Raw genomic sequence first — 23,167 nt, forward strand, 5'->3', positions numbered from 1 at the left:
ACATAAAGCTTTTATCAGGGACATCTGACCTCCAACAGAAAGTTACTTTCCCCTTTTAGTACAATATTATTTTCATGGTATCACTTAATATGAAGTGCCCAGGAAGCCCAGACTGTGCTTTCCAGAACAGAAAATAAACAGAGGGAAGGAGCTTTGCACAAGTGTAACATACTCCAGAACAGACCTGACTTTAGTTTTACTCTTTGTGTTCAATTATAGCAGAAGACAAAAACTCCAGCAGGAGAGCTGGCACATTACCCATGGTACCGTCAAGTCCCTCTCACGAGGGCTGTAGGAAAATCACAGTTGTATGAGTCCCTTGGGCCTGCAGATGCCTGGGGATCCTCTCCATCCACCTCGTGCTCTCCCAACAGCAGAAAGGGTGACCTCAGGGACACGGTGGCACTCAACATCCTGCTGAGAGACCAAGGAAACCTTTAGCATAAATGTGAGTTGGAATCTAAAACTTCCTTTCCTGGGAGCTTTGTGAAGTCTGCAACCAAGAGGGGGAAAATTTCCATCTCCTTTGGTGCAGGAGTCAACAGAGGCCAACAGAGCTTTCACCTTTTTCAGACAACTGTGCCCTTTTTGGCTCCCTGGCAGCTCCAATGGCACCAGAACCCCCTTCCTGCACACCCACGGGTGTCACACACAGGTACCCACACACCTTTGCTCCAGCCCACACGTGGCCAACATTTCCTCACCCTGGACATCCCAAGGGGACTATTTTTGCTACAGAGCACAGCAACCCCCTGTCCTTGCAAACTACCTCCCTGCCAAAAAGGAATCATTTTTCCTGGACACTTCTCCCACAGTCAAGGTCTTTTAAAATCTGCTCGGGGTCCCTCCCAGCTTCTGCCTGTCCTTGCCTTTAAAGGTACAGGTGTATTCTCATTTCCAACAGCAGAACCCAGCTCCTCACTAGCAGTACAAGCCCTGCTCTTACCTGGACCAACTCCCGGGCTCGGCACAGCTGTGGGTCATGGAGCAGCTTCCCAAGGCCGTTCTCTCTCCCAGCAGGAAGCACAACTCGCCTCCACTCCCCAGCACCAGGGGAAACCACGAGCCAGGCTGGAAACTGACACAGAATGAGCAAAAAGCAGTAACGCAGCACAAAAAACCAAGTTAAAGCTGTCTTTGCCTCGTAACCCTGCACGGGGAAAGGGTTTGGAATTCCAAAGCAAAACCTGAGACACCCAGAGAGCACCAGCCCCGCAGCCCTGCCACGGCTCCCCCCGGGGGCACCCGGCAGGTAACGGGCTTACCCGGCCCCCGCCGCCCAGCACAACGCGCCCCGAAACGCCCCCCAGCTCCCCCGGTCCATAAACCCAGCGGCCAAGGCGCTCTCCCCTCCGCAGCCCGGGCAGCAGCGGGGCCGCACCCTCAGCCCTCACACACAACCGCCCGCACCTGCCCCGCCGGCCCTTCTATACCGCGGGCCGGCAGCGCTGCCCAATCAGCACTCGAGCGCCTCTGCCCAATCGCAGCCCGCCTGTCCCTGCGGCCCCGCCCCGCCCGCTCAGCCCGGCCCCGCCCCTCGGCGCGGCCCCGCCCCCCGTTCCCGCCGCCGCCGCGAGGCAGCGACTGTGGTACCAACTCCACCTCCCGCTTCTTGTCACAGATCGATCTGAGGCACTTGTCAGGTCAATACCTGCTCTTTTCGGGAGCGCCAGACTTGTGTTCAGTGTCCTCATTGTAGCCCACGAATCCCTCTAGGTGTTAAATCAGCCTCCCTGTCCTGATTCTTCTAATGAAGAATTAGCATTTAGTGTCAAACCGTGTTAATGAGATATACAAATCATCCTGAGAGTGTCTATGTTACAAGCTCAGTTTGGCAGTGTTGCTATCCTGAAAAGTGTGGAACAGTGACTGTCAGTTCTCCTTATGCTGCTCTTAAACGCCATCCCTACATTCCCAGGAGAACTCTGGAGGGAGAGACAGAACGTTTAAAACATGAAACCTTGGCATCGCAATTGATATTTCTGTGTTTCTATCTGATACAGTTGTTGGGGTGATTACTCCGGAGAGTGTTTTGTACCTCAGGCAGTGAGTCTGGTGTATCAGCCTCCTCGTGAGCAGGAACCAGCACGTTCCCGAAAGGAATGTTATGTCAGACTCTGTCATACACAGCACGGAGGTGAGCAGGAGTGGTGCTCGTGCACAGCTGAAGTGAAGCACACTTGGATTCGGACTGCTCTGGGAGATCTTTGTTGAGAGGGGTATTTCTGCACAGCTTCTTGTGACATGTTGAATTTAGAGATGAGCTGATAAAGGCAGTGACACTGTTCTGTCGTCATTGAGCTTTTGAGGATTTCAAACCCCTTACTCTTAAGTCTGGGGGCTCGTTCCAGGGGGTCCGTGCCCGGGGGTTTGTTCCCGGGGCTCGTTCCCGGGTCCTGCCCGTGCCCGCTGCGGGTCCCGGCCGGTGCCGCCTCTCGCCCGGCAGGCGGAGCGGGGGTCCCTCGGCGGGAGGACCGAGGTGGGATTGGGGTTGGGAGTGGGACCGCTGCGGCCATAGCGGGGCTGGGACCCCACCAGGGAACGGGACACGGTCCCGCTCGGGCCGGGGGAGCCGGGGCTGTGCCAGGGCACGGGAGAGCGGTGCCCCCCGGTGGGCACGGCCGGTACTGCAGCCCCGGGGCGCGACCCAAAAGCGGGTGATGGACCCCAAACCAGGGCTGGGATGAGACGGTGTGTCGCGTGTGGCCATAACCCCTTGTCCCTCCCGCAGTCCTCGGCCCTGTCGGTCAAGTCCTGCAGTGCGGACTCGCCGTTCCCGGTAGCTGAAGAGGGCTCCCATCCCCGGGCAGCCCCAACGTCCCTAAATCCCGCATCTCCTGCTCCCGATCCCGGTGTGCCGGGTCTCCTCATCCCACCCCAGCCGCAGGTATCTGTACGAGTACGCCAGCAGCTACAGCCAGGCACCTCTGCCTGTGCTCCTGGGCTCCACCAGGACCTTCCTCTCCATGGTCTCCATCTGCTGCATCTCCCCTGCACCCATCGCCTGCTTCCTGAAGGAGGTGAGACCCCTGGCACCAGTGGGCTCATCTCCATGCTGCTCCTTGGCAATCCAGGAGAACCAATGACGCCTGCTTCCAAATTGCCAGCCACCCCCCCATACCACCACAGTGATCCTCAGATCTCAATTCAATCAGACAAGACTCGACACACAATGAGCGAAAATGGACATGAACTCTCTCCCATAAATGCATAAAGTTACTTTATTTTCAGTATACATTTAATTTTGAAAAATATAAATGCTAAAATATCTCATCATCTTCATCTTTTGATTCCATAAAAGTCACAATAGAAAGCTTCATAAAACTGTAAAATACTATAATGTTATAAGGAATTTCATGTTTTATATTACTGGAAAAAAAAAATCACTTTAATAATATTTGAAATGTTTTCTGCTTTTTTCCTTTTTGTTCCACCATCCCGATCCACTTCATTTCATCCCAAGTTTTCATTCTCTCCTCCAAAGCAAATACAGACTTAGGAGAATTAAAAACAATAACAAAAGTAGCTGAAAGTGCTGTTGATTCAAAATAAAAATACAAAGGTGTATCAGCAGGCCAGAGGCTGGTGGCCACCGTATTCCCGGGGCTGGGACAAAGCTGGCTGTGGCTGGTGGCCGTCAGGGGTCCCACCGGGAGCTGGGACCTTGGATTTGCGAAGGGAAGGTCGTTGTTGACGGCCAACTCTGATCTCAGAGGGCTTTGGGTCAGCCTCCACACCTATTCCCTGAAGCGCCCACCCAGGCCTTTCCTACGAAATACCCAATTTGGATTGAGCTGCTCCTCTTCAGGCCTTTTCCCATGTCTCTCCAGCCTTTTCAGAGCAGGTTTCAGCTTCGTTCCTGTGACATACAACACAGCTTTCATGGAAACGGAAGCCAAGACCCCTTGAGAGTGAGCGGGGGATGTATGGAGGTGACGGCTCCTTCGTGGGAGCAGATGCTAAAATTTGGCATTTAAGGTCTCAGCACCATCAGAAAAATCCTCTCAACTTCACCAACAGGAACTTTGGTTTCACAAGGACCAAGCGGCAGCACGTGCCCTTCCCCTGCGGTGGGGTTGTCTCCATCAGGGAATTCACCTGGACAGCTCGGGGATTCTTTCTTCTTATTTTAATTTTTGGATGAAGCTTTTAGTGTGTTCCCTCATGTCCTGGTGAAGCCCAGTTTCCCAAAGGCTTGTTTAGATGCACACGCCAGTATAAACACGCTACAGAGAGAAAATCCTCCCCTGAGGTGACTGCTCACTTGGTTCCACCCCAAAATCCTGGGATGCCCGTGCCTGGCCTGCTTGGTCCTGCTGCATTGCCGGGTCTGGGGCTGAGAAGTTGAGTAGCCAAGATTTCGGGTAAATTCCACAGATGATGGTGTGGGATGCAGGAGGATGCGGATCACATCCCGTCTCCTTCACAGCAAAGATCACTCATAAAAAATAAACCCCATAAAACCAACATAACCCTAAAAAAAAGCCAGATGCTTCGGAGCAGAAGGTGTTAATGGAACCGATCCAGCCCTGTGCCACGTCCTGGAGATTGTGGTGTGGTGGGTTTGTTTCTTTGTAAAAATCACATTATATATGGTACAATACATTTTTTACAGAAAGCCTGGCATCTAGAAATAAGAGGTAGAACTACTCATAACTATACGTTTCCTGCTGCAGGAAAAAAATTCATTTTTCTTTACAGTAATTAAAAAAAGGTTAAAAAAATTGACAAAAAAAAAAAAAGAAGTCATAGGTTAGGCCCCCATAATTTAAACAAAATAATCTAGGAAAATAACACTCTTCCATGTACCTGACGGATTAAGTCCATTAAAGTGTTTCTTTAAAAAAAAATTGCATAGGAAAGGGACATTTCCAAACATGCTACAGCAATGGCAACGGTCTGTCTGTGCTGGGAGTGAAGTACCTTCTCCTTTTAACTACAGGTGAGAGCGTGAGAGTTAGCAGCACGTTCCAGCATCCCCGAGCAGTGGGAGCAGACACGGAATCAGCCTGGAGGTCAGCTTTGTTCTGCCAGACAAGCACCGGGTGCACGACCACCACCGGGTGCCCCTGGCACTTCCCACAGGTACCATGTGACATCCTTAAACGCTCCTGCCCTCGTTGCAACGGGAGACACTTTGGAGAAGGCAATCCGAGTCCTGGTGTCGGCGTGTGGGGGGCCCGGAGGGACCTGGGGGGCACGGGCAGAGGGGTGGCTCATTTACCTTTGCCAGCGGGGAGCAGGGAGCTTTTTAATATTTGGCTAGTGACAAAATAAATTCCGTAGAAGATTGGACAGACAGACAAATTACAAAGTAGTTTCTGTTCCCTTGCTCCTCCAGAAATAACCATTGTCTTCAGGCTCAAGTTCTATTCTAATTTGAGGCACAACTTTTACTGGAGTTCGTGGAGGGCTGCGAAGAAGAAGGAAGACAAGGTCAGCGTGGGACAAACTCTGCACAGTTGCATTTAAGATAAGCTCCACACATCACATAAGGCTGTCTGAATGAGTTGCTCTGAACAATGCCCATGGCAGGAGACAAAATCACCCATTTCACTGACTGAGGAGCTCCAAGTGCCCAGCACTTTGTGCCTCATAGAATCCCAGAATGGTCTGGGTTGGAAGGGGACCTTAAAGATCATCCAGTTCCAAGTGCCCGCTATGGGCAGGGACACCTTCCACTAGACCAGGTTGCTCCAAGCCCTGTTTAACCTGGCCTTGAACACTTCTGGGGATGGGGCATCTTGGTCCTTCACCCTGTGCTGTGGCAATGCTCCTAAACTGCCACTGAAATAATCCAGATATCGCCACTGGATTGAATTTCAGACTCTCTCTAACACCTGGAAGCACAGACACGTCTTTGACATTTCAGAGGACTATCCTTGCCTTGGTTCAGATCCAACTCCTGGTGCTGGGAAGTCCCATGTGGCCCCAAGGGACTGAACTCCGAGGAACTGTTACTTAACTCCTCCTTGCTGCAATTTAAGGTTATTATTTACTCTATTTTCCACCACAGATATAGGAAAATGGATTATTTCCCCTTAGCACTGCTCCTCTTGACTCCTCCCAGGGGGAGTCTTTCTCTCTTTCTCCTGCTCTGGCTCCCAAACCAGTCCTCAGTGCTGCAGCCGGGGTCTATCCAAGGCTAGTGAAGCCTTCACGTCTCCCACAGGTTCTCCACTTCCCATCCCAAGCACTGCAAGGGGTGGAATAATTATGGAATCAACTTGTTCATAATCACTTCAGGACACTGCAATCCAAGGTAGGGAACGTTCTCCAAGTGCTTTTTTTTCAAGAATCCCCTACAGCAAACTTTGGGTGCGCTGAGGGGGAGCAGAGATGCTTTTCTGAGATGATTCCAAAGTGTATTTTCCAGGTGCTTACCTTGGCATGGCGTGTGATTGAAGGAAAGGAATTGTATCAGCAAGACGTGTGGCGTTCAAGGAATGTTGGTGATTTTTCTCCTGAGGGGGGGAAGAAAGCCTGGGCTGTCATTGCTGCAGCACTGATGGCTCCTCCAGCCCTGCCTCAGTTTTTCCAACCCTCATCCATTGGCAAAGATCCTTTCCTGCTGCCTGTCAGATGGATTCACTCCACTCCTCTCTCTCTCTCCCCTCCAAGATAAAAACCCTTGCGGTGCCAACAGGCCCAGTTTCCCAGGAGTTCACTCACTTTTAGGGCTGGATACTTACCTTGGATCTACTCCTCTCAGTTAACCTGTGCTCCCACTGTCACACCCACATTCCTTGGGAGAAATAGGGTGGCTTGTTGCCTGGACTGGCTTCCCTCTCCTGACCCTGTGTTATTCCTCTGGGAATAACAGCCCTATTCCTCTTGCTGGAGGAAAGCTGATGTTAGTAGTATTATTAGGAATATACTTTGGATCGCAGAGCACAGTTATATCCAAGGACAACACCAGAGTGGTACTGAATTCTGGCTGTTTTTTCTGTTTCAATGGCCTGATAAGTTTGATTGTTTTTCATTGTTTCTAATTAAAACCCAACAAATCAAATATTTGATTACAGAAATGTACCAATACACAAACCAACTATAGCTTGGCTCATGGGTGATTTACCCCGTGCCATCTCCAAGGGCATTCCAAACATGGCAGAATTAACTTTTCCCTAACTATTTTAGCCATAAAGATGTTGAAAACAGGGCATCTGATCCTAAAATCCCGTGGAACAATATTTAGGATGCAATTTGCTTTTAGCATATCAGAGTGTTTTCACAGAATGAGGAGGATGTGTGGTTGCCTGAGGCTGATTTTGGAAGGTTTGCTGATATCAGCAAAACACTGACGATATCTAAATAACCAGGAAAGTGTCTCTTTTCCATTACTTTTGTTTCATAATCCCCAATCTCTAAGTGCTTCTGTATCTAAAACCCACAGAGCAATGCTCTGTGTTGCCCAAGGACTCTCTATGCCACCAAAAGGAAAGGGACTTGGGTCCCAGCTCTTAGACCCTAAAGATAATTTAAGGATTTATCATCTAGGGGTTTAGGTCCTACTCCCAGGGATTACCAGTCTGGCAGCAGCACTAATTTACTACTCTGATTTGTATTTCTCCCCTCCCACCTCCCAACAAAACAGGATATGACACCCTTAGTATATTAAAAGTCAGCCCAAAGGCAAAAAAGCCAAGGTTAGCTGTGATTCCTCACTTAAAAGAGGAAAATGTAAAGTGGGAATGACTGAAAATAAAGATTACAATTAGCATTTATGGATATTAACATGAGAAATTAAAACCAATAGAAGAGCACAAAAGCAAATCACCTAAGAAGGGAAATAAGTTAATGACCAACTGATCCCTGCCTGGGCAGCTTAATGACACAAATAATTAATTACTCTGTTAAGTGCTGATTTTTTTTGCAACTGCTTGGTACCTAAGGAAACAAACAGTGACAGGACAGCGCTGCAAATCCAGAACACCAGACTCAGAGGAAAAAAATAAATCCCACCATCAGCAGGTTAACACCAAGGGGGAAAGGAGAGGAGAGGAGAGAGTGGGTGGCCAGGAGACCTGTCAGGAGCTGGAGAAAAGCACTTAAGCTGGAGGCACCAGAAAGAACAACATTGATTTTGTAACCAGCAAAGGAAAAAAAAAACCAAAACAAAACAAAAAGCTCACAAAAGCAAAATCTGTCATAAAGCAGAGGCCTGGAAATTAAAAAAGAAAGGAAAAAAAATAGAACAAGAAAAAGTACTTCTCAAGCAAAAGGAAAGATTAAAAAATAATAAAAAAAAAATCACTCTAAATATATATATATATATATTTGTAGTGCAAGTCAGAATCAAGCAGGCATGCAAGAGGTTAGTTCTACTCACTGTCGGCAGGTTTGCTATCACTTAGGAAAGGTTCCTGCTCCATGATGTCCATTGGTATTTTAATACTTGGGACTTTTTCTGAGTAGGGGCAGTCAGACTGTGAAAGAAACGTGTAAAAGGTCTTAGAACATTCCCACTGCTCTCTCTCTTATCGTCTCCCACACATTAAAATTATCCTTCACATAGTTTCTGTAGGAACGCGGAAAAGAAAAGAAGGAAAAAGAGAAAAGCATCGTCCAGCTTAGTTTTAGTTGCCTGGTGGATTCCACTGGTTCCCCACTGCACCCCACTTCCCCTTGTCCTTCACACTCCAAAAGTAAAACAGACTGAAAGGATAATCTTGTGGAATTGTAAATTAACATAAATCTTCCCCTTTCCCACCCCACCAGCTTTTAAGACACCATCCCATTCTGCTTGGAGTCGGTTGCAGGAAATACAGACAGAAAACGGATCTGTGGGCAGATATAGCAGGGCACTGGCTGCTGGGGAAGCTCCTCCAAACCTTTTATCCTACTGGGATTTCTGTAAAACCCCTTAGTTGTTCCCAGTTGCTCTATGAGGGCAGAGGTTCTGCATGTTGGGCTGGTTCAGCAACCCCTCTTTAATTTGGGTAAAACCCACCCTCAGTTACAGCTCTAGTTCATTAATTCCAGGACCCTTGGAAGGATTCAGGATCCCTGGCCTGGCAGGAGAAACAGCAACCAGGTCAGGAAGAGGCAAAGGGAGAAGCTGGGGTATCAGCAGGGCTTACACCTCACTGCCTTCTGTCACCCACCTGCTTACGCTTAGCAGACAGTACTTGGAATTATTCTGCTTTTTTAAAAATAAAGGGAACTTCTCATAGCCAAGGAAAGGCTGATATTGCCTAACTTGGCAAAGGCAGGAAGGTGGGATTTGCAAGAAACATTGGGACATCTTTGTTCCTGGAGAGAACCAGACCCACCGTGCCAGGGTGGAGGGAGGAGACCTTCCAGTCAGGGCAGGAAAACACTAGGGAGGCCAGAGAATTGCTCTCCTTGGATTATTATTCTTAAGTTATTTTTTAACATAACTGACATCCAGTGCCTTATTTCATACTCCCAACAGCAAGATGTTTCCTTGGGACTATTTTTATGAGGCTGAGGGACAAGCATAACTCAAATAAAGCATTAGCAACGCCCAGCACTTCCCTTGGCTGAACTCAGACCCGTGAATTGCCCCCCAAATCCCACAGGATTAACCCTGTGGGTGGATATTTCTGGAAGGGAAAGAAGGGAAGTAATCCAACCAGTAATGCCCAGAGCTGTACGTTCAGGAAGCTGGTAAAAGCAAGCGCTGAAAAAAACCCAACAAGAGTTAAGAACCAACATTTTCCATAAAATCTCTTACTCACTAGATTAATTACTGTACCTGGAATTCAGGAAAAGCCTGGGAAGAGAGGAGATAGCTTAAAACATACAGGACAGAGGGGAGCCATGGCTGGAGCTGCTGGATGCACACCAGTCAAGAGGAGGGGATGGAATCAAACCTTTGCTGATTACTCAGCAGGGCCTCTTGTAATCTCATTTTGGTTTGCACAAATTTAGGTGCTGAAGGAAACCTTCACCCTGGGAACTGGAGGAATGACGGGACAGGGGAGCTTGCTGTCTGAACTAAGAGCCAATCCTCCCAGCTGTTTTTCCTGCCGTGCCAAAATGGGATTCTTTTCCAGCTTCAAGGGACCTTACCTATCCCTACATCCCAGGGAAAGCCCTTCTTCATGGACCCTGGGTGGATACACGAGCAGAAGTGGTGATGTCGTGCTTTGGACTCCTCGTGGAGTGTGTTTAGCACTTCAGTATAAATTTAAAGGATTTGAGTTAGACCTGAGCAGGGTAACATTAACATTTGAAGGCACCAGGATTATATTTCTTCTTCTGATATATACAGTAGGAAACAGAAGAGTCAAAGGCACGTGAATCTGGTCTAGTCAGGTCACTTTTTGCTATTTCAGGATATGCTGCAACCTGAGGTAGGACCAGAGTGTACAGTAGAGGGCATGGATGCTCAGGAAATATTTAGATGATGAGTATTACCAACAGAAAGCAGTCACATCTTTTTTTGTGCTTTCAAAAAAAAAGAACCATTACAAAAATTAAAAAAAAAAAAGAATAAAAAAAGAAAAAAAGAAAACCAGAAGGACCAAAGGTGCTGGTGAAAAGCATTCTCCTCCTAAAATGTAAGAGACAACAATGGGGAGAAAGGCGGAGGAGGGAAGCTGGAGGAGGCAGGGTGATGAGAGGCATTCTAGCAAGGGGCATGACATCCCAGCAGGTACCTACTGCTCTTGGCAAGTGTGATCTCATTCCTGGCAATGCACAAACCACCCACCACAGGTTGGAAAAGGGAAGGCAACGTAGGAAAGAAGTTTTCTTTGGGGTCCATTTGCTGCAGCAGCAAAAGACTGAGCTGTCAGCTCCGAGAGAGCACTGGGCAGGGGCACAGACTGTGCCCGGGGTTAGGTAGCTAGGAAGGAGGAATGTGACAAGAGCAGAAAGCTCCTTACATCATCATTGTCACTGTCCATACTGCCCTTCTTCTTTTTCTTCTTCTTCTCGTCCTCTTTTTTCTTCTTGTCCTTTTCTGGAATGACGTCGTCAAGAAAACTTAAGTCATGCTGGGAGAAGAGGTAGTCCATGGCTTTTCTGACTGCTACCAGGGCCAGGATCTGCAAAGGCAGAGAGGGATTCCCAGTCACATTTTACCTTTCACTGGGAACACTTTCCTCTCAATGCTGCTTCTAAGCCACTTGAATTCTGGCTGCAAATGAACATACAGATAAGGTGGTGAACACCTGGGACACATCTGTCAACTGCAAAGGCTGAACTGTGACTGCTTCACATCAGAATAAACAATGGACACAAAACAGTATGTAGTCACTCAATGCTTCTGTATCATAAATAATAAAGAGACAAAAAATGAGCGTTTTCATTTACTTTTGGATGCAGGTTTGCGAGGTAGCCTGAGTAATAAAACTTGGCCTTATTTCTCACCACTTCCCCAGATGCAAGGGCTGTTTAGAAATCAGACAAGGGCCAGTCTGTGCCCCCAGAGTTTGCAGAATAAAGTTTACTCAAATTATAGCTGCAGGGAACTGGAGGAAAAGCTTGTTCTGTGCAACACTGCAATCGAAGGCACTGGGAAAAAAGGAAGGGATGTGTCTCAAATGGGTGTTTACATGGACATTGGGTCTGACACCTCCATCAGATCCCACATAGGGTTTGCCAAGGGGTCCGTGGACAGGCTGGAAGCTGTAACCCATTCCCAACAGGCTGCCTTTAAGGAAAAGTTTGTGCCAAGCAATGGTGATCAACAGCACAAACAATTCCCAGGAAAAGATCTCAAGCTTTGACTTGCATAACTGAAGACGCGATTACAGACGTGAGGAATTACTCAGGGGTGGAAAGATGCCACACAGACACCCGTGATCATCCCACTATGAATTACTGCCATGTTGAAATGCCTTTCCTCCAAATAAACAGGGAGCTGGCTACTGTCTGGATGCTCACAAATTGGGAGTTTACAGTAATTTGGTTCCTGAGTGTAGGTAAGTGAGGTTTTGCCATCATATCCAGCTCCATCAGAGCTGTGGCTGTGCCTTCCCTGTGTTTGCACTATTGTAACAAAGTCTGGCAGACCTGGGGTTCACTCAGATTCTATTATGGGCAAAGAGATTTTAGATTCAGCTTCCAACAGCAGCACAAGACAGACATGGCAAAGCGATGGAACGGGAAGAGTGGGAACTGCTGATTTTTAACACCTTTTACAGAAGCATGTGTCCCAGAAGGAACATTTGGAGGATTTTTTTACTTGCATCATCTTTTCTCATTTCACCAGCTTGTCCTTGATCTGGGTTCTGCCCTCCCTCCTTCTGTCCCTTAAATAAGCACTGCAAGGACCTGCTCCCACAACTGAGATTTTACTTGTCCACAAACCTGAAATCAGGTGACCTAGGGGGTCCAAATTTACTCAGGAGTTTCACAAAGCTTTGCCTTTGCATCAGTCTGACCTATCTCCAAGCCAGAGTGCCTGTGTCTGTAGCTCCAGTAATGAACATTAGGGTCTTTTTACTCAAGTTCAAGGAAAAAAGACATTCCTTTTTTTTCCTCTAATCCCTTCCCTCCCTCTGGCACCCCTCTTAGCACTGAGTCTCCTTCTTGGTTTTGTCAATTTGTGCTATTTAAAAGCCAGGGAGACATTTTGTATCCGGTAATTAGTGTGGACTAAAACAGGAAAACTGCTCCTCTCCTTGGTTCATGCAGCTCAAGGAGAAACCACGGCAAATCTAACCTTGGCAGCCAGGAACGGTCAACACTAACTACACCTTTCTGGGAAAAAATTAACTTTCCAGGCTCGTTTTCCTCCAGAGAGTTTATGTAAAGGCAGGCATGGCCACACTGACCCCATGCAGTCCTACACCAGTTCCATGAGCAGAGCCCTGAGCCAGGGATTTGGCAGGGAGAGGCTGGATTTACCCATTTATGGGAGGGAATGACTGCGGAAGGTGCAGGCTGCGAAAGGGAGGGATGTGAGGGAGAAGGGAGGGAGGGAGAGATGTGATGGAGGGTGTCACCTACCATGACAGGGAATATGATAGCAGCCACGGTGGATTTGAGGATCCAGAGGAGGGCCAGGCACACCACCTGCAGGAAGGTGAAGAGGTGGACCCTGCGCAGAGGGACGTGGCGCAGGTAGATAAAGTCAGGCTGGTGTTTTAGAGGCATCAAAAGCAGCTTTAGACGATCCATGAACTGCAAAAGAAAAGAAAGGGACAGTGAAATGAAATGCAGGATGCACAAAAAAGAGAGAAAACAAGATGAATGCCCAAACCAAGGTCAGCATCACACTCTGGGGCACTTCTGCTGCCCTTCCCTGCCCCGGTCCTGCCAAGTAAAGACATTCAGCATTTAGGAACAGTGCTTTTCTTTTCCCCAAATAAATCAGGAGTAGAGGTCAGCAGAGGAGAGGGCAGACACCACACTGCCAGAGAACAGAGCAGCACCTCGCCGAAGAGCGAGGAAGATGGGCAGCTTTCCCAGCAGTGCCCCTTTGCCCTGTGCTGGACCGGATACACTTGGAGTTAAACCAAAATGGGGATTTCTCATGGAGTGAAAAACACATTTGATTAGTGGGAAACAATCTGCCCAGTCCCCCAACCACCTGGGCCAGGAGCAGGGGAAATCCCTTCCGGGACAGCCAGCCCCAGGGCCAAGAGGACAATCCCTGCGTTGTCCCCTGCCCGAGGTGGGCTCGCTGCCCACTGCCAGGACCAGATGGATCCAGCACCAGTGAATGGAACCTGGGGCTGTTTTGCAGAACCCCCAAGGGAATTCTCCTGGAGCTCACAGAACAGGCAGTCCCTTCCCCTTAGGGCACAACCCAGCAATAAAAGAAAGGCCATATTTAACAGGGTGCCAGAAAGCAACAAAACCACTTCCAGGCTCCTTGGGCCAGCTACAGGCGCAGGCCATGAGAACGGTTCCTTACATAAGATTTCCTCAACGACAAACAGAGGGGTTTGGCTTCCCCTCCTCAGAGAACAATGTTCCCGCTCGTTAGCATTGCAGAATAACCCCACTGCCATAAATCATCCTCCTTGTTTGCCTTCAGTCTGTGGCAGAGGACCCGAACCACCCTGGGAGCGAGCCCGAGCTGGGGAGGAAGGCTGTGGAATCCTGGAACGGTCTGGGTTGGAAGGGATCTTAAGGACCATCTTGTTCCAATCCCCCTGCCACAGGCAGGGACACCTTTCACTAATCAGGTTGCTCCAAGGCCCAGGATGGACCTGGGTCTTCACAAAGCACCCCCTGGCACAGACTTGGCTGCTCTCCCTCGGTCTTCACCTCAGGACACCCACGTTGTGCAACGGCTGTGACAGCTGCCACCCTCCCTGCGTTTCTTGGGAAGGAAGATGAGGCAGTGAAGAAGTGAAAAGCTGGAGGGCTGTGGGAGAGCCCCTGTGCTGGTTAATGACTGCTACCTTCTCTGTGATGTTGGAGGGACTCACCTGCACGCCGTTGAGGGACGCGACACCCATGTAGAGGAAGACACCATAGAGCACAGGCATGGGAATGAACTGCGGGAGGAAGAGCAGGAGAAACCGGGTGAACAACCCTCCCTGTACACAGTGCACTGCCAACACACAGTGGGATGTCAGTCCCAGCCTGTGATCAACTCAAACTGCCTCTATGAGTGGACAACGCGGAGGAATAAAGCCATATAAATAATCAAGCAAAACAAAGCCAAATAAATAGATCCTTCTGCTGTGTTCTGAGAGACACAAGGACATTTGTGCAATCACACTCCCCCACTTGACCAGGACTTGGACGTCTGGCCAAGAACAACAGGGAATGACGGCAGTCAGTCAGCGAGTTAAGGAGGAGGTGGGGAAACATGCTCCAGTGAGCTGCAAACTGCCTTTCACCTCTGGCTTTGTGATGAGACTGGAAGCAGAAGGCAGGGAAGAAGAAAAGGCAGGGTGATCCTGTGGTTTGAGGTATATCCTGTTTTCCCAGGTAGCAAGTGACAGGACAAGTGGAAATGTTGTGCCAGGGGAGGTTTAGACTGGATATTAGGAGAAATCTCTTCATGGAAAGGGTTGTGAAGTGGTGGAGTCAGCATTCCTGGAGGAATTAAAAGCTGTGTAGACAAGGCACCTGGGGACAGGGTTTAATGGTGGGCTTGGCAGTGCTGGTTGGACTGGGTGATCTTAGAGGGCTTTTCCAACTGAAACAATCCCGTGATTCCACATCCGGTTCAGTAAGTCATGCAAATCCATGCAGAAAGGCTCTTCTCTGGAGCCCCACCTCAGCGACGACGGTCATGCCAAACCCAATCTCTGCCCGCTCCATCTCTCACACACATTAATCCCTAACTAATCCCAAATACAGGACTGAGAGTTCCCTTCTTCACTGCCAGGATCTGTCCTTTCAAACATCACTTTCTGCTCCCTCGAGTGCTAAGTGCCACCCATTCCTCCATCCACCAACTCCTGTGGGAGTGAGGAACACCACACACGCTCCTCAGAACGAGTCTCTGTCCCCCCAGCAGAACTGTGTGGCCAGCCTGGCGTGACGGGAACGGGGATGCTTGGAACAAACCACGGGCAGGAGCTGAATAACGGGCTTTGTGGGATTTACTGGAGCCCAAGGGGGATGGAACGAGCTCCAAGGGACAGCCCTCATGCAGTGCCGGGTGGCTGCCACTGAACGGCAGCCGCAGCACAGCCACGGCGCCCGCTGTTCCCAGAACTCCTGTGCTGGGAACACTCCCCTTCCAACCTCTGCACGGAGCTCATGAAAGAGGCAAATAACAGGGCAGCTATCCAGTGTTTTAGTGTATTCCCCACCACCTTTTTCATCTGTTTCCTACAAGCATTTCCCTGGGGGCACAAGAGCATCAAAGTCACCTGGCCACGTGCCATTCAAAGTTTTCCTGCCTACATTTTTCCTTCCTTCCCGAGTCTCATTCCCTATCAGCTCCTGCACGCTTCGTGATTGCTAACTCATCCTTCTCTTGGATTTATTTCCTTCCTTTGGAGAGCCATGTTGGTAATACCCATTAAAAGGCAAATGTTTTCTCCACAGTGGGGGTCTGCCATCACCACTGTGGGTGGGGTGGGGACCCAGTGTGTGGTTCACAAAGCTGTGGGGGACCACAGGGTTCAAAGCCCTCACTGGATCTGAGGGATGAGACAAGATAAGGCAACATCTCCAGAAATCAGAGTTCAGCTTTCTAGTTCATTTTCACTGCTCTCCGCCCCTTTTAATTATTTCTGTGGTTTTTTTTTTTAAATAAGGAAAATGCCCAAATATTATTTCTCCATTCCACGATGATTAATCCCGTAGATCCTCCCGAGGTGAACCCTCAGTACATTACCCTGCAGAGCAACAAGCAGTGCTGTCATTTTGGAAGACTTTTGGCAAAGTCTTCCCCAATGATGGGGTTGCTGGCTTCAGCACTCTGACCAAACCTGCTGTGGGCCAAGGGGATTAAAACTGTATTTATAGGAAAGTGCCTGTCACTCTCTCAGCAGGGCCGAGGATGTTTCTGTGGAGATCTGCCACAGTTGAGCAGAAACACCAGTGACATCCAAAACCAGCACAATCACCACAAAACCCCCAGAAAACAAAGCTGGGATTATTCCATGCATTGCCTGGTTTATTGAATTTGGGATCGCCAGCGTTCAACTCGCCGCTGGCAGGAGAAGACTGAAATGTTCTGCAATGCATTTAGCAGAGCAGCTCCCTCCAGCAGGACCCTGCCACTGGAATTTGCTAAAGGTCCTGAAATGCTGCCAGGTCCTTCCCGCTGGCACGTGGGCCAGGAGCGTGCCGATTTATCCTCAGGCGTCCTCCCGCGAGGATCTTCCCCACACGCTGTCTTAGGGGAAGCACAGCAAAGAACTAATGACTGAAGCAATAACAGGGGAAATAATAGACCCCAGTGGAACAGAGGAAGAGGGATCTTGCAGGGAAAGGTCACATGGACTAACAAACAGGATTATCACAATCAGGCATTAAATTAAGGGCACGGAAGTGCCTGTTTGTGCAGAGGCAGAAACTGTTACCAAGACATCAAAATTCGAGCCGTACAAACAACCTTAGAAATGAAGAAGAGAAACACGCTGGCTTTGGAAAGCCACTGTTTCCACCCTCTCCACAGGCAGCATTGCTGCTCCCTGCCTGCTTCCTCCCCTCAGGCTCACATCTCACTGTGCCTTGCAGCCCCTGTGGCTTCCAAAAACTCCTTTGCCTCCTCCAAATGCTCCTCCAGACACCCATCTGCTCCATCCCGGAGTTACAGTGCATGGTGCCACTGATTTGACATGTTCTGCTTCTACCATCAGCCTTGGGATCCATGAAGAAGGACACCTGCAGCTGACATCTCCCATTGGACTGCATGTCTGTGCTTGGCACTGCTTCCATCACCATTCCCAGAGTAGGCTGTGTCCTTCACAAGACAGGGATAAGCAGGTTTTCCAGTTCCCTTCTGCGATCTGATGATCCACTAAGGGTGCATTTCTCTGTGGCTACGTGCCAACACATTTCTGGTCTTGGAAAATAGCAACCTACCTAGATCCATGAGCAGCACATCTGTCCAGTGTCTTGGCTAAACTCACAGGAAAAAAAGATTCAGGAGATGAAGGAATGCCATTTAATTACACTACTTCCTCCAGAAACATGTTTTCCATACTCTTGAGCTTTATCCGTGATTCGTTTTCCATAAAATGCAGCCATGGCAAAGGTACAAAAGGAATCATAAAAGAAAAGGAAACTTAACTTTATGCAAACATGGAAGAATAATCTTAAAATGAAAAAAAATCACAGCGCCCAAGACTCCCAGCCCTGAACTTCGTCACTACTGCAGCACACTACAACCATGGTGGGGTTTGCCTTCCAAAAGGTTTGGATTTAAGCTTCCAAAGAACTGTAAACCATCCTTACCTTCAGGATGGGAGCCATGAAGACAGACACCCCGGTCAGGATGAAAACAATGACTCCAGTGACTCTCTGCTCCCTGAAACAACATCACTGGGTGAGGACCGTAGCTTTGGTTTTATATTCTGAGTACGGAACATAAAGCCCAAAAACTCACTTCTGCAGTCACATTTTTCAGCCTACAGCATCAGACAGGTGGCTGGATCCTGACCAAGCCCTGCACAGCTTGTTTTCAAACCCCAGATCGGTTTCTTTATGCTGTTTGGGGTCAACACAGCACTGCTACTGAGTGAGGAGAGGTGTGTTTGCATGTTAAACATTACAGACCATTAAGCAGCACTCCAAATTCCCCACACGGCCGTACTTAGAGAGGGAAAAAATCATTAGCTCTCCACCCTTAGATCAGTCACATATTGTGAGTCCTGCTCAGAGCACTCCAGTAGCTTGGAAAAATGGCTGAGACCTTCCCGAGGTGCTGAACGTGTGCCTTCATCAGTGCCCATAGGGCTTCCCACTTCCAAAAATACCTTGGCCACTAATATTTCTGAGCATTGTAAGTCAGGCCATTAAGTTTCTATTTAGCTACCTAAACAAGCAGCCTGATTTCCAGGAGTGCTCCCATCGGAAGCACTTCAGATCACTTAATTAAGGCAACCAAACACAGAAAAAAAAACTCCATTAAGTAGACCTGATTGCTCTAGGCACAACAGGTTTGCATGTCTGACCGTTACATTTGCTAAGGAATGCCTCATTTCCATGGATAAAGAAATCTGCAGGAAATTTATCTTCTTTAACACTGGAAAACTGCATCTGATCTGGCCAAATAAACTTCAGAGGAGTCACACCTTGGGGTTTGCCAAGGAATCACCAGAGACCTGTGCTGCTGAATCTCACGGCTGGCTTTGGAAATAGGGAGAGAGCAGCACAAAATTCTTTGTACAAAAGGATTTTACAGGCAAACACAGTCATTAAGGCCTTTCTGGTTGGACATACCTCACTCCCAAAAACTTGGGCTGTTCTCCAGGGGCTGAAGTCTCTGTCTCCATCTTCAAGCTGTCGATGTGAGCGATGGAGATGACAGTAGCAGCCACATACCAGGGCAGCCCCATGAAGGAGCAGACAATCATCAGAATGGCCACCCAGAACAAATCCAGATGATATCCAGCACCTTTCTGTGAAAGGGAGACGAACAACCTTCAGATGAATTATTCCAAATGCGTGTGGCACACCGGAGAGGTGGCATTTCCTTCTACAGTTTCTTTTGGGAAACAGAGCCAAACACTAAATATACATTGAATCTTGTAAACAGCATAAGCAAGCTTTCAAAATAAATATATAGCAAGCTTTCAAAGTAAATATATAGACAGATAGATAGAGAGATTGAGAGAGAGAGAGAGAGATGGGTTGTGCCCCAAGTGATCTCACATCCTTGTAAGTGATGCTTGGATGCACACAGAGCTTTAAACACTCAAACCACTCTTTAAAAAAACAGCCCAAAGCCTAATTTTAGTTTGAAGCAGCTGTTGAACAATAACTTGCAGTGTGATGACCTAAGGAAGAAAGCCACCTTACAGACACATGGTGCCTGCCTAAAGGTAACATGTGCCACTGGCTGTCTCAGAGTGAGGTCTGAACTCATGTTCAGCAACTGCAGGATCTCCTAGTCAGGACTTCCCAACGGGTTTGGGCCCTGCAGATGGTGCCTGGTGCTGGAAGCAACTCCCTCAACACCCAATCCTAGGTTCCTTTTATGGGATGCAACAAGAACAGCTGAAGGCTCATTCCCTATCCAAAACAAAAAGCTGCCCTCATTCCTGACTCCTTTTCAAAGACCCCTGATCCTCTATTTTTTAAATCCTTTCATGAACTAACACAGGAAATCCAGCGGTCACAAGTGCCAAGAGAAGAAGTGAAGAAACAAAAGAGACACCAAAGAAAGGGATTTTCAGAAAAACACCAGACAGACCTTTAAGGTGTGCTATTTTAAAACATATTAGCCTTTTTTTTTAATCCTGTTTAATTTGATTTTATTGGAAAAAACCCCCAACCTAGACCTAGGATGACCCAGGAGGGAAAGCAACCCAGCTCCTCTTGAATAGTCCTCACTGTTTTCCTCACACGTGCACTGCTTACCTTGGCTGGCTGGTGGCACTGGGACAGGCACCCTGTGACACTCTGCCAAGGCTTTAGCAAGGGATGAGCAGAAAAAACATGACTTTTTTTTACAGTGAACTTATGTACAGAGGTGTTTTTTGGTGCAAAGCAACAGGATGGGACTCGAGAAGCCCCAATTCCAAAAAATACAGAGCTCACATGTAACAAGGAAGCGGGGAATACATTTTTTATATTAACAGTACTTTGCTGGAGTGTTTATAACTTTGCTACTAAAAAAGTACACCCAGGGCTGACAGCAAAACCACGTTCTGTGGTTCATAAGCTTTATAAGCTGCAGAGATGAGGGGCCTCTTTTTCATGAGGGAAGAACAGTGAATATATTCTCCCAGTGGTTAACAAAATGCTATGTCTGCTTAGTTAGGTGCAGGAGACAGACCTAAAACTGAGACCATGGCAACCATCAGCCTGCCCTGAGGAAGACGAGGGCCCAGTATCAAAGGTATCTGCCCAGATGCAGGTGGCAAACAGGGATGTTCTGAGGTGTTTTTTTTAAATTGTGAGCCAGCATCTGTGTGCCATCATCACTGTGCACAACAAACCTTTCCCATTCCCTGGTACTCCAACTATCTCCTCCAGGTCTGGCTCAGGATGGCCTTAAATCACATGTTACTTGTCTAATGTCCACAGCGACCACGCCAATTGAAACATCCTCCTCTTTTCAAAGCAAAAGCTCCCTTCCCATTTCCAACAGCTCTCCCTGTAACTGATGAAGGTTACAGCTGCAGGTATCTGAATAATGACCCACTATTACCTGTGTTCTGAGGGGGTCTTTACTCCCACAGGTCACACCACACGTTCTATTATCAGGAAGGGAGAGTCTTCTTTTACAGGAATGTAATATTTTTTCAATAGAACTGACCGTGCAGGGAAAGGAAAAACCCTACAGGCACGAAAAACTGCATAGCACTGGTCTGGAAAGTTTATTTTAAAAACACAACTACATCCTAGGCTGTTTCGTGTCAGCTCTTCTTTAAATAACATCCAACTGGGGCTATGCCCTTGGTATGTCCCAAATCTCTCCAGTTTATTGCTCGTATTTGACAGCACTGTGCAGTGTGACCGCGACCACAAAGCAACTTCTCCTCCTTAAAAACAGCAGCCAGTGACAGGGAATAGGCTCATGTCTGTGAGGCAGCAAAGTGGTAGGAGGAAAAGCCGCTGCAAGTGCTCAAGACACAAAGCACACCCACCTTGAGCTTGTGCTCCTTCCTGTTGACGATGACGGCGGTGATCTGCTGGTCCATGAAGATGAGGATGGTCACCAGCAGGGCAGGGATGGCTGCTGCCAGGTACACCCACCACGGGTTCCCTCCAAAAGGTGGGATAAACCAACCCCTCTCGGGACTGGTTGGCTTTGAAGGAAAGGGAAAAGAAAGTTCTTGTTGGAGGTGAAATACAGCAGTGATGACATCCCAAAACCAGGTGTACTTCAAGCAAAGGGACTACAGGGAGACACTTGAGGTTTGTGACAATTTCATCCTTCCCACTAACAATGAAAGGTTCCAAGTACGGAGGTAGGATTTAGGACATTAATCAACCAATTAAAATGATGCTAAGAAAAAGGATATCCTCTGAGCAAATCAGCCCTTTCCAGAGCACTAACTACATTCCCATTTTGAGGGCAAGTCATTCCATACAGGGCAGGTGGGGAGGGAGTGAACCCCTTCCACAGGCCTGACAATGACATACCTTGAATTCACTTGGCACAATTAGTTTTGGTGTGTCCACACCAACCAGGGCATCTATTCCACAGAAGATCAAAATGGACAGGATAATGGCAAAGTCACTGATGAGCTTCCGGGCCTGAAAGAGAAGGTGGTATCATAACAGCAGGAGTGAGCACCACGAAACACCGCTTCACCCACGCTTTGGTGTCTACACGAGACCTTGTGGCGAGACAAACTCAGCGTTCTGTCTTCCACAAAGATGCCCACTGTCATGTCTGGTACATTTACCTACATGTGCCTTGTTACTGTACTGTGGTGTCTGAAAGCCTAAGTGGGAGTATGAAAACAACACAATGGAAAGTCACAAAATTCCCTTTTGGGAAGACCCAAACTTCCACAAATGAGATACTCTGTATGACTGGCAGGGATTACGTTGTTTGCTGTTCAAGTAATAAATCAACCTAAGCTGACAGGAAAACAAACCAGGCTTCTCAGCTAAATCCTTAAGACTGCGGCTCTCCTGAAGTCATTGGAATATGACAACTTAAAGCTGCCACTGGTCAGACCCCAAAATTTAACTGTGCAGGAGCCACTGTGCTTGCCTGGAACTGTGTGAGCTTTCCAGAGCCGTTGTTCCTTCCTGATTTCCTGGGTTCACATGGTTACAGATAAATTGAGCTGCATTCCAGCCCAGATGGAATTTGTTTCCTTTTTATTAAAAGTAAGAGAGGTTCAATTGTAACACAGCAGAACAGTAAACATCCAGGCAGGATAAATCCCTGTGTGTCAGAATGCCAAAAATGGGGCAAGTCTCAGAGAGAAACACAGGTTTGGCACATATGGAAAGCTCCGGCTCGCACGTCTGGCGTGGGAGCCTCACCTGAGGGGACAAAACAAGCAGATGCACCTGAGAGGTGCCTGTAGGTTTGGAAGTGTTGTCTTCAGCGCCTTTGAAATGCCTGCTACACTCCCAGGAGAGATTATGGCTCCTCTTGGCTCTTCTGTGCCTTAGCTGTGCCCTCCAGAACCACTGGGAGCAATCCCAGGCATACCCTGGTTAACCAGTTCCATGTTTTTATCCCAACCAGTCCAACCTGGCTTCCCTGCAGAGCACCCCTCCCTGTGTGCATGACAGCTACTCCAAAAGGAAGGCTGACCTTTGCCCTGGGGAAGATTGCTCGGGTGAAAGGAGATACTTACAGTGGTGGGAAAATAGCGACTGGTCTTGAATTTCTTGAGGGCCATGGAGCAGGTGTAAGTGCCGAAGAAGAGGATGAAAGACATGAGGGTGATGTCAGGGACATAGTCACAGCTGTTGCCCTCAAGTTTTCCCCCATATTTCAAGCACTCTTTGGCTGTCAGAGCAGCCCAGTCAATGGTGGTGTTGTCCTGCAGGAAAAAAAGGGAATCACAGAATGATTTGGGTGAGACCATTTTCCTGCTGGTGTCTGACTGAAAGGAGTTATTACTCTGTGTCTCAACCTCCTTCACACATGTCCCCCGCAAACGGATGTGACCCATCAAGCTCCACTTCTTTC

At 48.2% G+C, this 23,167-nt stretch overlaps 1 protein-coding gene and 1 long non-coding RNA gene across 12 annotated transcripts in view; both read right to left on the reverse strand.

The window, feature by feature from the left end:
• Positions 1-164: 164 nt before the first annotated feature.
• On the reverse strand, positions 165-1,442 carry LOC113959291. Of its 3 annotated transcripts, none has more exons than XR_003531767.1 (3): positions 1,329-1,442; positions 947-1,071; positions 165-414 (listed from the first exon to the last, which is right to left on the reverse strand). It is a non-coding gene; the product is annotated as an uncharacterized LOC113959291 (long non-coding RNA). The 3 variants fall into 3 exon arrangements; XR_003531766.1 differs by having other exon boundaries at positions 165-417; XR_003531768.1 differs by lacking the exon at positions 165-414 and adding an exon at positions 453-493.
• Positions 1,443-3,422: 1,980 nt separating this feature from the next.
• The window catches only part of SLC4A4 (solute carrier family 4 member 4), a 140,328-nt gene continuing 120,583 nt past the window's right edge, over positions 3,423-23,167 (reverse strand). For 8 of the 9 annotated variants that reach the window (XM_027668194.1, XM_027668190.1, XM_027668191.1 and 5 more), the window contains 11 exons: positions 22,830-23,018; positions 21,652-21,765; positions 21,153-21,314; positions 18,781-18,959; positions 17,794-17,866; positions 14,355-14,423; positions 12,925-13,098; positions 10,854-11,015; positions 8,330-8,426; positions 6,385-6,464; positions 3,423-5,413 (listed from right to left, as the gene is read on the reverse strand). In XM_027668194.1, coding sequence (XP_027523995.1) covers positions 6,421-6,464; positions 8,330-8,426; positions 10,854-11,015; positions 12,925-13,098; positions 14,355-14,423; positions 17,794-17,866; positions 18,781-18,959; positions 21,153-21,314; positions 21,652-21,765; positions 22,830-23,018 — 1,263 coding nt within the window. In that variant the 3' untranslated portion in view covers positions 3,423-5,413; positions 6,385-6,420. Of the gene's footprint in view, positions 5,414-6,384; positions 6,465-8,329; positions 8,519-10,853; positions 11,016-12,924; positions 13,099-14,354; positions 14,424-17,793; positions 17,867-18,780; positions 18,960-21,152; positions 21,315-21,651; positions 21,766-22,829; positions 23,019-23,167 lie in introns of those variants that run through there. The other variant, XM_027668196.1, reaches the window with a different exon arrangement.

The sequence above is a fragment of the Corapipo altera genome, unplaced genomic scaffold (genome assembly GCF_003945725.1).
Source record: "Corapipo altera isolate COAL_440 unplaced genomic scaffold, ASM394572v1 214, whole genome shotgun sequence".
NCBI classification, from domain to species: domain Eukaryota; kingdom Metazoa; phylum Chordata; class Aves; order Passeriformes; family Pipridae; genus Corapipo; species Corapipo altera.